Source organism: Doryrhamphus excisus, chromosome 17, assembly GCF_030265055.1.
Source record: "Doryrhamphus excisus isolate RoL2022-K1 chromosome 17, RoL_Dexc_1.0, whole genome shotgun sequence".
Classification (NCBI taxonomy): Eukaryota; Metazoa; Chordata; class Actinopteri; order Syngnathiformes; family Syngnathidae; genus Doryrhamphus; species Doryrhamphus excisus.
Genome location: NC_080482.1, coordinates 2,647,061 through 2,662,739, shown reverse-complemented (window position 1 = coordinate 2,662,739; position 15,679 = coordinate 2,647,061). Strand labels below are relative to the sequence as shown.

Here is a 15,679-nt window from a genome sequence, read left to right as displayed (position 1 = left end):
ACAAAAACAAAAATTTCTTAAAATGTATAAAAGATAAGTTAAAAATGTGAACAGCATGATATCAAAAACATGTTTTTTGAGGAATACCTGGAATATAAAATGATAAAAAAAAAATTGTTACAAAGACATTTCAAGAAAACAACCTGACCGGGTCATTTTTGACCCACTTATGCATCTAAGGGTTAATTAATCTGTGGATTAGTGTATCATGCTGCTTCACGTTATTGACTTATCTCACCATTCATTGATGAACTTGAACGATTTATGTCAGAAATGAGTGTCAGTGGACACTTCCGCCACACGGTGAACGATAGCGATGCAGCTCGCGTTAAAGGGTGGATTCCCCCTGAAACCCACTGGTGGGCTGCCAAAACAAACACCCGCCGATGGTTTGCCTCATGCCTCCGGTCTCTCTGGCCTACTTCTAGACAGCAGCCGAGGGACCCTCGCCTCTCCGAAGGAGGAGCGGGGGGAGTTTTCAGGCCCTCCCACCAGCTATAAACCCCGAGGCAGACGGAAACACTCAGACAGCAGGCACACGTGGAGCGTAGCGGCAAAGAGAGAGAAAGTCAAACCGCTGCCACAGGCGCTGAGTCATTTTTGCAGCCGGGACCGAAGCGGCCAAATTGACTCGAAGGCGGCTTAACGTAAATCAACAACACGTCCGCTGGTTTTAGTTCGGCGTTCTTCCGAAGGATTTAACTAGATGCAAAAGTGATTCCTGGGATGTGAAGCGAAAGAAGAGGATCCTGGAAGCTGCAGCCACCTGTCGCAGCGCAGACTTAGCATCAAGCGGTCAATATCACTTAGGGGCAGACTTTGATCCGAGAGCTTCCTGTAAGGAAGAGGTTTTTCCAGGACCCCCTTTGACCCCCAGCGTTAATTTGGTCGAGATGACTTTCGCTATGCTACGCACGGCGCCTCCAGCAGGCCGCTTCCTGTACGGTGACATCGCTCTCCTCTCCGAAGATGACGATGAGAACGGCAGCGAAGGCTCGGGTTCGGAGGAGCGCTCCACCAATCCGGCCGCCTTCCGCCTGTCATCCTCATCCCCGTCTGCGTTTCACATCAAGGTGAACAGGAAGAGGAAGCTGTGCGTGGGAAGTGGAGGCGGAGGGGTCGAGGCGGTTCTGGGGAGGCTCGGAGTCCCGGGTTCGTCTCCCCCGACCGAAATCCGCCAGAGGACGGCGGCCAATGCTCGAGAGAGGGATCGAACCAATTCCGTCAACACGGCGTTCACCGCGCTACGCACGCTCATCCCGACTGAGCCTGCAGACAGGTACGCAAACCTTTCACCAATACCACAAATAATATTCATTTACTTCTTAGTGTCTCAACATCACCAAATATTACTACATAATATAAATATTAATATTAATGTGTACATTCTCCATTCAATAAAATGATTAGGAAGCTGTCAAAAATCGAGACGCTTCGCTTGGCCAGCAGCTACATCAGTCATCTGGGAAACGTTTTGCTCCTGGGCGAGGGGCTTCATGACGGACAGCCCTGCCACGCCCCATCGCCACCGTTCTTTCAGGTCAACTCCTCCCCCAACAGAGGATCCGACCAATCAGGGCAGCCCAAGCACATCTGCACATTCTGCCTCAGCAACCAGAGGAAAATGGTAAGCAGATCAAACACATACAAAAATATATATCGATAAAAGTGTTTTTTTTTTACATAAAATCATACCCAAATAGCGTTTTTGTCCAAAGTTTGCTTCTAAATAGTCACAACCACATTCTTAAAGGTCATTTCGGTATTTAAAGCTGATGTGGGATCAGTGACTGAGCTTATAAACCTGATTGGCCCTGAGGGATATTAAAAGCAGAAGGGCTTTCAAGTGCGCTATTGGGGGGGTGAAAAACTGCAAATAATTGCCCTGTTGGGAGGAACATTTAGTCAGGCAGGTGGCTTGAAGCATCATGGTGGCTTTTTAGATCTACAATTTGGGAATAAAAACAACATGATGGGTGACAGATGAAACCTCATTGCAAAATGGATTACATTCGTTCCTGGTTCGGATATAAATAAATAGGCGACTCGATAAACCTAATTAAGAAATGTATCGATGTAAATATGACGATGATGTGAGTCATCTTGACTGAGTTACGGACTTAGTTTACACTCCACACTCTTTATTGCTCTCTGGTTTTTACCATATCTTACTTATTGTGTGGAAATATGAGCTAATAACTATAAAAGCAATCTTCACTCGCTAAATGTACTGCAAAAAAAGGTCAGTAAGGATAATTCATAATGCCGCCTACAGAGAACATACTAACTCCTTATTTCTAAAATCACAAATACTTCAACTTGCTGATATAGTTCATCTTCAAACAGCTAAAATAATGCATAAAGATAAAAAATAACCAATTAGCTAAAAATGTCATCCAATACTTCTCTACAAGAGAGGAGAAATATGATCTCAGGGAAGAAGTACATTTGAAACACTTCTATGCTAGGACTACGTTAAAAAGCCATAGCATTTCAGTATGTGGAATCGAACAATGGAATGGATTGAGTAAGGATGAAGAGTCTTGAACCAGTCATGATGTGCTATATATATCACTATATTGACACTTACTATGGTACCCATTATGGCATTGGATGCTCATATCACGTCCTACTTCAGTATGTGACAAAAAATTAAAAAATTAAAAAATTAAAAAATTAAAAAATTAAAAAATTAAAAAATTAAAAAATTAAAAAATTAAAAAATTAAAAAATTAAAAAATTAAAAAATTAAAAAATTAAAAAATTGAAAAATAAAAAATAAAAAATGTAAAATAAAAAAAAATAAAAAAATGTAAAATTAAAAAAAACCTTAAACCATATTAGGAAAGCAGGAAGTGAACAAGGAGGGGGAGCATTTAATAAACTTTTTTGGACATGTGGAACTGTGAACTGATGATGGGATGCACTCAATTGTAATCTGATGCATGTTCAAATGAAATTAAACCATTACCATTACCATTACCATTACCATTACCATTACCATAGTTTACAATTCAGGATTTACCTCAAAGCAATCATGTAGTCAAGGTAAAAACAAGATTTGTAAAACAATAATGTGTGTGTGTGTGTGTGGGGGGGGGGGGGGTCTCTCCCGACTCACACACTGCTGACCACATGAATAGGAACTCTATCAAGCTGCGGTTCAAACAACATTTATCTCATTCAGCACAGGAAATAGATGTAATGGAGAAGACTTCCAACTGGAGTTGGAAGCTCGTCCACTTTTTCATCCTCCGGTACGACCATCATATGCACTGAAAACGATATAGCTAGTGGCGTCCATTCAACTTTGCCTCTCTAACCTGGATGTTGCCCATTTAAGCAGGATTTATGGGCAAGGAGCTGACATCTGGCAGACCCCCCCCCCCCCCCCCCCACCCCCCCTTTGCCACAGCAGCGCGTGAAAGCCAATACTCTCCTCAGCGTCTAAACCCGGAGACCCTTCAGCTGAGGGATAACCTAAATCTCAGCAGGCTCTCTTCATCCTCCCCACTTGGATGAGCTAAGGCCAGTGGCTAAAACCCGGACTAGAGCAAAAAACTAGCCTTGGGGTACGTTTACATGACGGGTGTAGCGCCGTCACATCACCAAATGCATGCCATTCCCGTGGGGGGGCGTCACAAAAAATACTGCACACATGCAAACCAACTGCTTACTCTTGTTTGCCTCGTTCCTTGACCTTCCACCGTCTCCTTCCCGCCTCCCGTTTATACGCACGCGCCCGCCGCCCGCCGATATACGTCTCTATTTCATATCTTTCCTCACCACCCTTTCCCCAAGCCTCTCTCCTTGCCGCTCCCCTGCGTGGGCATATCGATTAGCCTGTGGAGGTCAGAGCTGTCAGTAGGATCTGTGTAATACTATCTGCTGCTGTCAACTCGCTGTTGCCCATGCATGCTGGACCTGGAAATGCATGCTGGGTAGAAAACGTTATTCTGTTTCACATTAGCTGGTTTGGATGCTGGATGTATTTGCATTTAGGGTGCTGCAGAGGTACCATATAATGATTATACTTCAATACACATCAATACTTCATTGCATTTAAAAGGTTTTTGTAAATATGTAAACACATAGCAAGGTTACAAAGAAACGATATGATAGAGTTTTTTTTTTTTTCCCTTTATTTGGGCAAATATGTGAATCATTACAGTGCATTTCTTACATCAATCAAAATATAACTTTCCATTATTTACATTTGTATTCAACTATATATATATATATATTCAACTAGCCCAGGGGTCGGCAACCTTTACTATGAAAAGAGCCATTTTACCCCCTTGCCCACTGAAGAAAAATAACTTGGAGCCGTAAAACATATAGTATGTTTAAAACACCATTAGAGGGAATTTGGGGGTATCAAAGTAGTTCAGATAAGAAAAGACGAGTTGGAGTACTCTTGCTAGTATTGGAGATAAACGTACATAAATAAAAAACTAAATAAAAACTACTGTAAACTTACCTGATTTATTTACTCCGGCGCAAACAAGTTCCCATGTCGCTGTTTTTAAGTGAGCTCTAATTTATTTTTGAGAATTGTCAAATAGCTCCGGGAAAGTATTACTTATTTTCCTTCATATACTGAACTGAATAGCAGTCAGAACTCAGTCAGGATGCATTCATGGTCTCAGACAAAGTTGGATTTTTTAAAACTCATTTCAAAAGATGTGCATTTTCCCCACTCGGGTGTTAAAAAATATTCAAGCATCGCAAAGGGAGCCACAACAAAGAGGATGAAGAGCCACATGCGGCTCTGGAGCCGCAGGTTGCTGACCCCTGAACTAGCCCAAAAGGAGTAGGCTGAAGCAAAAGCTTATAAATGCCTACCCCTTTTTGCAGGATATAATCATGTTCATGCCACTGTCTTGTTTCCCCTGTTATTATTTTCATTGTAATATTATTATTATTATTATTATTATTATTATTATTATTATTATTATTATTATTATTATTATTATTATTATTATTATTATTATTATTATTATTATTATTATTATTATTATTATTATTATCATTATTATCATTATCATCATTATTGTCATTCGTTCTGCACAACTTTGTAACAGGGTCCATTATTTTCACTTTGCCGCCAGTCTGCTTGCATCGGGGCCAAGTGACCCACCAGGTCCGGCAGTGTCTGCATTACCGCTGCCTACAGAGGACCCACAGAGGGTGGAACAGTACAGCCAGACATGTTCCGATTTATCAGTCAGTCTTAAGAAAAAGATGTTAGCCAGTTAGCGGTGCAATACTGTGGACTGACTGACAGTTAGAATTGGTGAGAAATGAAATTTGGGTGCCATTTTGTAAATGACTGTCTATTTCCATAGACCGGCTTCATCAATACACGATGAGCTTCTAAGTCTAAGGACTGACAGATAAATCTACTATGTCATTCTGGCCTTTTATTATGAAATAGTCTTGTAGTTTTAGCTGTGCTTCCGTCACATCTGCACAATAAAAATAATTGTTATAATAAATTGTTGTTTTCAAAATGGAAGCCCCAACCCAGCTGGCATCTGAAGGGTTAAATTAGATCAGTCGGATATGAGACCTTTTCATTTCCTTGGAAAAGTGTCTCTACTTTGTATTTAAGTGGCCTACAGGGCAGAGTCGGAGCAGGTGATTACAGAGCGGAAAATCATTTTGTTCTTTTTGTATGGTCACTGAGATTTATCGCCGCTGCCACGCCCCCCCCTTCTTGCACGTACCACTTTAATCGTACCTTTCTCAATGTGTTCTTCTTGTCTGTGTAGATATTTGACTTTGAAGGCAAAGTGTTCCCAAACAAACACGACAATGGAAGAATATTTTCAAGCTCTGGCTTCTCCTTGGCACTAGCGCTAGTCATGGCGTCTGCTTGTTTACCGTGTACTGCGTAACGCAAGGCACACTTCCTGTGCTTCACTTAGATTCAGGCGATATGGACTTTAGCATGTGTCACGATATTTTTGGGGGTTGTTTCACAATATGGTGATAATGAAATTTAGCGGAGTCTGGTATAAAAAGCTACAAACTTGAATCCATAGAATTAAAAATAATTACATGCCATGTCATTGTATGGTCATATCACCTCGTACTTTGGTACGTGACAAAAAATTAAAAATTAAAAATTAAAAATTAAAAATTAAAAATTAAAAATTAAAAATTAAAAATTAAAAATTAAAAATTAAAAATTAAAAATTAAAAATTAAAAATTAAAAATTTTAAATTTTAAATTTTAAATTTTAAATTTTAAATTTTAAATTTTAAATTTTAAATTTTAAATTTTAAATTTTAAATTAAACAAAAACAAAACCGAACAAAACAAACTTACTATATTAGGAAAGCAGGAAGTGAACAAATGTAACAGTTACTGATTGTAAAAGTACCAGATGGAGGGGTAGGATTTAATAAGCTTTGCTTCTTCCTACTCCTTTTGGACATGTGGAACTGTGAACTGATTATGGGATGCATTCAATTGTAATCTGATGCATGTTCAAATGAAATTAAACCATTACCATTACCATAGAAAGGATGGTTCGCACCCTCATTTAACCGATGTTCAAATGAAATTAAACCATTACCATTACCATTACTTAGAATGATATTCATTTAGTGATATGCTGTGTTGCATTGGAGGGCGTAGGACATATTTAATTCTAACCCTTCAAAACCAAATCTATTTTTACCTCAAAAGTTAATTGAATCTATGTCTGGTAATCCAAATAAGAAAAAGACATTCTCCAGTAGTATTTAGTTATTTGATATGTTTTAAATTTAGATATGAAACCAATTAAGGGATGATAATGTGCACTCTTCCTAATTGGTTCAACCCTTTCCATTTTCATGTGGGTTACAGTAAAAGTCTTCATGTGATGACTCTTTCGGGCGAACGCTGGAGAGTGACTTATCTCTCTTTTTGCGGGTTTGTGCACGTGAGCGACAATGTGAATACATTTGGAGGCCTAGCGCTAGGATGAATCAGAGTCACTCTTGGGAATGACAGAAAATGAGTGTATTTGGTGACACCATCACTGAGGTTTAGTGTGTGACCGTGCTCGTATGGGACACACACACACACGCTTGCGCTCTATGTCTGGAAGTCATTGGCAATGCAGAGCGCAGCAACAAATGAGCTAATTGTTCTGAAAATGATTTAGGCCTGTATAGCCAGTGTTTAATTCAGCTGCCACTATTAGAAACACATTGACGTTAAGCTTTGATGGTATGTTAAAGAAGCCTGGAAAGTGCTTTAAAAAAAAAAAAAAAAAAAACGTCACTGCTCACACTCACACCCTCTCACACATCCACACACACACACACACACACACACACACACACACACACCAGCGCTCCTAACCACGCACCCTCTGCAGCAGGCAGACTTGATCAAAACCATGTCATTCCAAGTCTCCTCGTTTTTCTTCTCCGGCCAGACGGCAGTTCATTGCTGCTTTTGAGACATCCAAAAAACCCCTATATGATTACTCAGTTAAGGAGGTCTGGATCACGACAGCGCTTTCAACACGTCCTAACTAATGGCGTGCAGGAAGTTGTGGAAACAGGCACGGAGAGAGAGAGAGAGAAAACAAGGAGGAGAAATACCCGCAGACTCTGTGGGATAATCAGCCTGCCATTTGTTCTCCAGTTTGGACACTTTGTTGTTTTTTTTTTGTTTTTTTTTAAAAAATTTTTAACTGTACCGACACCAAATAGAGCATGCATGCACACATGGAAGCCTAACTGCATGGATAGCACTTTTAGGAGCGCACTAATGACTGCGGTTTTTACAGTCATTTGGTTATTAGTCTGTTTTTGGGGTGGAAAAAAGCATGACATCACTTGCGCTCATGAAAGTAGACGTTTCAAGGTCATTGATGAAAAGTAAATTACCCTCATTTTCTGATACTGCCGGTGTTGCCACTTTGCGTCTAATTTTAAGTGATGCTAATGAGGTGCATCCAAGGTGGCTAATATAGGAGGGGCAATTTTCACATATATATATATATATATTCTCGCCCACGTCTGTGTGTGTATGTGTGTATGTGTGTGTGTTCGCCTTGATCAGTGCATATGTGTGACTCCGTGCCGTCATAGGCGGACCTGTCTGCCTGTTCTCAGCCCAGATGGAAGCAGTTAAAGGCCAATTTAACACCGACAGATGAAGTCGGGTCAGATAACTAACAAAATCTATTAGTAAAACTATCATTTTGTTGTCATTTGGTCTCCAGGGGGAAAGGCTTGTTCACACTTTAACTTAAAATAAAACTGCACCCATATAGAGATTTTAAATATGACCAAAGTTAGTGGCTTTAATTGACATAACGCATATCTCAATTTGGGAATAATTACTGTATTAAGACGCAGGGTGTACACGTCTCGAATTAGGCCGCTTTACACAAAGTGTGTGTTTTTCAGAAGCCATGATGATGCTTATTTGTAAACCACAGTGAGCGTGAAGTGCATGTCTGATGTATCCAAGCCACATAATGGCACACTGCGGCGTAGTTAGCTTGTTACTTAACTTGTGATGTGTAATTTATGGAACCATTTCAATGTCAACTTTCAATCTAATCTGCTCATTAATGTTCAACCCTTGTATGACACCCATCGGCGGGGGGGCTGAATTATATTTATTGTGAAATATTCTCACTTTACAACGGCAAAAATATCAGCCTTTTTCATTTCACGCTGAAATACCAATCTTCTTATATGATTTACGGAGTCGAGCCCGAATGAAATGATATTTTCCGACCAAGTCTTTCCTCTCTTGGTGCCGCCAGGAGCTAAATTAGATGTTTGCATTTGACAGGATGGATTAACACAGGGAAATAGAGCGAGAGCATGGAAAATCCACAGTTAAAAAAGGACACAGATTGAGTTTCACAGGAAAACTGTATGGTAATTGTAATGGTAATGGTTTAATTTCATTTGTCTGACTTTCATTCATCACCAACACGATACGTTCTAAGACACTGGTTGATTTAAATGTATGTGGTTCAAAAAAACAATACAAAATTTTTTTATTTGCGTCTCATTTTCGTTTTGTAGCTAGTGATTGTTTTGGACAAAATGGTAATGGTAATGGTAATGGTAATGGTTTAATTTCATTTGAACATGCATCAGATTACAATTGAGTGCATCCCATAATCAGTTCCCAGTTCCACATGTCCAAAAGGAGTAGGAAGAAGCAAAGCTTATTAAATCCTACCCCTCCATCTGGTACTTTTACAATCAGTAACTGTTACATTTGTTCACTTCCTGCTTTCCTAATACGTTTTTTTTTAAATTTAATTTGATTTATTATTTATTTACTTTTTTATTGTTACTTTTTGTCACTTACCAAAGTACGAGGTGATATGTCCATAAAATGCCATAATGGGTACCATAGTAACTGTCAATATAGTGATATACTATATAGCACATCATGACAAGTATGTAATAGTTAGTGATTTGGGTAAACATTTCATCATCCTGTATTAAGGGTCATAGTGTGTAATAGTTATTGTATAACTAGTTATAGTTATACAATAACTAATAGTTATAGTGATTTGGGTAAACGTTATCTCTTACATTTGTTCACTTCCTGCTTTCCATAATACAGTTTAAGGTTTTTTTTGTTTTTTTTTTTTTTTTAATAATGCACCGTGCACCGAAGTAGGAGGTGATATGAGCATCCAATGACATAATGGGTACCATAGTAACTGTCAATATAGTGATATATATAGCACATCATGACAAGTGTGTAATAGTTAGTGATTTGGGTAAACATTTCATTTCTTATATTTGTTCACTTCCTGCTTTCCTAATATAGTTTCAAGTTTGTTTTTTTGTTATGTACCGAAGTACAAGGTGATATGAGCATCCAATGCCATAATGGGTACCATAGTGCGTGTCAATATAGTGATATATATAGCACATCATGACTGGTTCAAGACTCTTCATCCTTGTATTTAGCAAACATCAACTGCTTGTATTGTTTCTTGAATTGGCTCATCGTTGTGCATTGTTTGATTCCCTTACTCAATCCATTCCATAGTTTGATTCCACATACTGAAATGCTATGGCTAGCATAACGTAGTTCTTCCCTGAGATCATATTTCTCCTCTCTTGTAGAGAAGTATTGGATGACATTTTTAGCTAATTGGTTATTTTTAGCCTTATGCATTATTTTAGCTGTTTGAGGATGAAGTATATCAGCAAGTTGAAGTATTTGTGACTTTAGAAATAAGGAGTTCAATAAAAAGTTCAATAGCGCTATTGATAAGAAAGTGTTTATTGTCCTAACATTAAGGTTAAACTAACGTCTTTCACCTTGATACAAGAATAATATTATTTCAACGTGGTAATGTCATCATGTTGAATCTAAAGAAAACGTCATCAGGTAATCATATTAGTCTCGGACAAATCACTCCATGGGGAAAGTGCTATGCGTGTGTGTGTGTTTGGAGAGAGAGAGAGTGCCGTAGGGATGTCACGTGACCATGCCGTGTTAGTCTTCAAGGGATTGTTTTGACTACCCGGTCCGCCTCCCCTCCGTTTTGACTCAAGTCGCCCCCTCCTCACCCGCCAACAACTGTACCACCGTCACTCAACACACCAGGGTGGCACTTCTCCAAGTGATGGCGGTCAGACGCAAATTAATAAATGTAAAAATTGTCGGGACATATAATTTGGGTGCCAGCGTTCCCACAGTCTGGGGTCTGGGAATTGTCATTATGGAATTAGGTGAAGTCATTATTCTTTTATCAGGCAAGGGCATTTTGGAATTTGGTGTTGCAAATGGACCTGCACACCTCACGATGACGCAGTGCATGGAAAACTCAAACATGACATATTATGGTCTTATAAGTACCTTGGTACATATTTCATGTTGTTGTGACTTATTTTCAATTACATTGCGTACTTTACTCCACACGTGCTTGGAAGCGCTATGCATTTTTTTTTCTGGTCGTACACGTTTGTTTTGTTCTGTTGCTGGAAATGTTGTGGATACATTTAAAAATAATCATTTGTTCATTCATTTTACGGCACTTATCCTCGTGAGGGTCGCAGGGGTGCTGGAGCCTACCCCAGCTGTCTTCTACTTATATGAATGTTAGCCGTTTAGCCGTTTATTACTTAATGGTATCCATTCATTCATTGATTTTCTACCGCTTATCCTCACGAGGGTCGCGGGGGGGGGGTGCTGGAGCCTATCCCAGCTGTCTTGAGGCGAGAGGCGGGGTACACCCTGGACTGGTGGCCAGCCAATCACAGGGCACATATAGACAAACAACCATTCACACTCACATTCATACCTATGGACAATTTGGAGTGGCTAATTAACCTAGCATGTTTTTTTGGAATGTGGGAGGAAACCGGAGTACCCGGAGAAAACCCACGCATGCATGGGGAGAACATGCAAACTACACACAGAGATGGCCGAGGGTGGGACTGAACTCGGGTCTTCTAGCTGTGGGGCTCTGCGTGCTAACCACTCGACCGCCGTGCAGCCGTGATTATTATTATTATTATTAATTCATTCATTTTCTACCGCTTATCCTCAAGAGGGTCGTGGAGCCTATCCCAGCTGTCTTTGGGCAAGAGGCGGGGTACACCCTGGACTGGTGGCCAGCCAATCACAGGGCACATATAGACAAACAACCATTCACACTCACATTCATACCTATGGACAATTTGGAGTCGCTAATTAACCTAGCATGTTTTTTTGGAATGTGGGAGGAAACCGGAGTACCCGGAGAAAACCCACGCATTGTCATTGCGTGAGAACATGCAAACTAGAGATGGCTGAGGGTGGGATTGAACTTGGGTCACCTAGCTGTGAGGTCTGCACGCTAACCACTCGAACGCCGTGCAGCCCTGGGTGCAAACATGTCATTATAGATGACAAAATATGTATGGATATTGAATTTTAATGCATCGTTTATTCTGTTTTTACTCGACTAAATTTTTTTTTTCTCCACGGTAAAGCGTATTTGAGTACTCTGAAAAGTGCTATACAAATAAAATGTATTCTTATTATTATTAAAATTTCAAATATTCTTGAAGGATTCCAAGTTTGTGTTGATAAATGTTGTGTTAAACATCAAAATATTTACTTGATCCGACAATATCTGTATTTGTCTTTAACAAAATAACAATTGAATAGTGGTCGACAGAAAGCAAAGTCAATAGAAGTCTTTGTTTGACTGACATTACTACTATTACCATCGCTCGCCGCGGTTTTAGCCAACATCACTACGGTTTAAAGTTCCCTCAACACATTAATCACAGTAATATTCCTAAATTCTGTCATGGTTGACTTGGCTGATGTTTGATTGTGTAACCGAAGCCAAAGTCTTTCAATGGCGGTCCTCCATTTAGAACATTAACAGTCTGTGCTGTAATTACGCTGCTCTGTCTCCGATTTTAGCACCTTCATTTTAGCACCGTGTACACACAGCCAGATAACATCGGTCGACATCGGACTTTCCGTATCCGGGATTGTCTCCTTCCTTTCACTTCAGTCTGTGGGAGGAGCGGTTCCTTCCCAAATCCAATGATCTCACCCCCTCATTCCGATCCCGATATCCATCCAAACACCTACCCACCTTTGTTGATGTCTGTCAGGGTGATTATTTCCAAACACCTACACCTTGTGCTCGGTCTGAGAGGAAATATGGAACAGGTGTTGGGCTGATGAGAGGGAAGCAAGAACGAGACGAAATTCACGAGAGGGTAGACAACGAAGGGGGGGGCTCTTATTCATCCATGACCTCACCTGAGGCGATCATTTTAACCTCGCTACTTACTAATGCATTTCCAGCCACATTAAATGACATCTTTGTTTTCTCTGGCAAACCTAAACGATATTAGCGCTCTTGTTTGTGAAAGGCTGCGTATCTTTTGTCAGTCTATGAAACATTGGCCTTGAAAAACAATAAACCAAGCAGGGATGATGTGTTGCATATCACTCAGTAGTCCGTTTCGATAAAATCCCTCGAGCGCTACTTGAAAGTTTAATGGTAGCCAAGCAAAGTTGGGGGTGGGAAAGGGGGAGGGAAAAAGTGATGTTATTTTCCTGGCCAGATAGAGAGACCATCCGCCAGCCAGGAAATCAAGAGTGCGCTACTCTACAGATACCGCAGATACATACGATCGTGTCCGATGCCAGTTTGTGATGTCAGACAGCAATCACATGAAATTTACTCCTTCTGTTACCTGTTCGAAAACCCGATCGCCGACCCTTCTGACAGCGTCTTGATTGATTTATAGCTCCGTCGGCGGCGGCTGACATGTTACGTGTAATTCTCCACCTAAAAACTCTCTATGACTCAATATTTTGCTTCCGTTGTAGTAGTAAACATTGGCGACAGTGATAGAGAGACATCTGTTGTTGGAGCCGGAACTAATCCATGTGGAACATCAGTCACTTTTATGGTACATGTTGCCCTGAAATTGGTTATATACTTATGCTGTATCTTTATATCATATTCATATACCCGCTCATATGGTTCTTCACTTAAGTTCTGGGAGCTTTTTCACACTTTGGAAAAAATGGAAAAGACAGAAATGGACAGTGGAACCTCGGTTAGCATGTTTTTTGGTTACCATTGGAAATTTACACCAAAATTTTGCGGTCATTTTTTTTAGTTAGCGTACAAAATTATGCACGTCTTGTTATTAACTTATTCAATACCAAAGACAATAATTTTTTTTTTGCACAGGAGGTAAAAACATGTGATGATGCAACTGCACAAATGGATCTTTATATTTATACACTATATCTTTATATATATTGTAGGGAAATTTTCTACAATTCTTCTGGTTAGCATCCGTTTTGGTTACAGTTAGATCTTCTTAAAAAAAAGATGCAAACCAAGGTTCCACTGTATTATAAAAAAAAACATATCATTCACAGCTAGTGACTGATTTGGTTAGCATCCGTTTTGGTTACAATTGGACATTCTAGAAAACAATGTTGCAAACCAAGGTTCCACTGTATTATAAAAAAGTAGAACAGTCACAGCTAGTGACTGATTTGGTTAGCATCCATTTTGGTTACAGTTGGACCTTCTGGGAAAAAAATTATGCTAACCAAGGTTCCAACAAAAGTAGACCAGTCACAGCTAGTGAGTGATTTGGTTAGCATACGTTTTGGTTACGGTTGGACCTTCTGGGAAAAAAATGATGCTAACCAAGGTTCCACTGTATTATAAAAAAGCAGACCAGTCACAGCTAGTGACTGATTTGGTTAGCATCGGTTTTGGTTACAGTTAGACCTTCTGGAAAAAATGATGCTAACCAAGGTCCCACTGTATTATAACATTATAAAAAAGCAGACCAGTCACAGCTAGTGACTGATTTTGTTAGCATACATTTTGGTTACAGTTGGATCATCTGGAAAAAAATGATGCTAACCAAGGTTCCACTGTGTTATAAAAAATAGCTTAAGAACTAGCTTACACGGTGGCACTGCAGCATATTTCCAGCTTAAGCGTTCATGCTACAGTAAAAACTTGCATCACAACCAAACCTACATGCATCATAGTCACTTTGATACGTGATTCGAGTCTAACTTGTTCATTATTTGACTATGACTAACATAGCATTAGTCAACACAAAATCTACAGGCCTTTTTATCCTTAAGAGCGACTGTTTTTATGCTTATCCAGGAATCCAGAAGTAGGATGGGTGTGTTCACCCCATTTACATAGACGTTAGCGGCGTAACGGTACATAACCTTTCCCACACAGTACACATTAAAAGCGAGGGACCGCAAGAGTTTGTAGTTTTGTTCCTTTACTGTACCGAAACGCAAACTGTGACCTTAAAATCGAGGTTGAATTCAGCATTTTATGTTCAGCGGTGTTGTCATTGACAAATATTTCAATTAGTTTCTGTGAATGCATGTTGTTGTTTTTACATGTTATGGTTAATGCTATTTATCTTGTCATCTCATAAATGTTATTTTTTCTTCCTTCAATATTTTCTGCTCTTCTTATTCATGCAGCGTTGAACAACCTTGAATATGAAATAGGATATATTATAATAATAGGATATATTAGTAAGCCTGCTTTGCATTTTTCCAACTAAATGTATTTGCACTAGCATATAATAAAGTCAACGGTTAAAATGTCTGAAAGCAACAATTAATAAATAAAGGACGGATGTTTTGGTTAAAAGATGTCTTCTCTCTTGCAGAACAAAGACAGAGACAGGAAAACGGCCATCCGAAGTTAACAAGCAAGCACCGCCCGGCCGTGTATTTTGTAATACTGCAAACTGAGGACTCAGCAGACGTGGTGATGCATTTCTGAGACTTTTCAACGAGTACTACAGCACTTCTTGGACTTTGTACACAAAACGTCTCTTTGTATAGCTCTTTCTACAGTGCTCTTAAGGAAGCCTTTGAGTTTTGGGCTTTGGAAAAACAGCATTTGGAGACTGACATGCATATAAAACCCATGAAGACCCTTTAATTGTGGGACTTTATTGCTGTTGTGTAAAGAGCCTTTGGCACATGATCACAGGAACACACAAACCTATGAAAGACAAATTTGTTTTCATCAAAAGCTGTGTTATTAATGTGTAAACTGTAATATAGATTTATATTTATGTGACATAACATTATATAATGAAACTGTTATTTAACAGGCATATCGCATTCTTGGAAAATAATGATTAAGGGTGGCAT

At 39.5% G+C, this 15,679-nt stretch overlaps 1 protein-coding gene across 1 annotated transcript; it reads left to right on the top strand.

The window, feature by feature from the left end:
* Positions 1–568: 568 nt before the first annotated feature.
* LOC131105426 (basic helix-loop-helix transcription factor scleraxis-like) lies at positions 569–15,451 on the top strand. The gene is made up of 3 exons (XM_058053539.1): positions 569–1,279; positions 1,411–1,627; positions 15,187–15,451. Exons 1-3 carry the CDS (start codon positions 894–896, stop codon positions 15,223–15,225), a joined length of 642 nt encoding a protein of 213 aa, XP_057909522.1. The 5' UTR covers positions 569–893; the 3' UTR covers positions 15,226–15,451.
* Positions 15,452–15,679: the final 228 nt, after the last annotated feature.

Excerpts from the sequence above, each read along its gene's own strand:
- LOC131105426 (XM_058053539.1), top strand. The coding sequence starts at position 894 with ATGACTTTCGCTATGCTACGCACGGCGCCTCCAGCAGGCCGCTTCCTG. Across the intron at positions 1,280-1,410 it reads CCGACTGAGCCTGCAGACAG|GAAGCTGTCAAAAATCGAGA; the intron begins GTACGCAAACCT and ends TAAAATGATTAG. Across the intron at positions 1,628-15,186 it reads TCAGCAACCAGAGGAAAATG|AACAAAGACAGAGACAGGAA; the intron begins GTAAGCAGATCA and ends TCTCTCTTGCAG.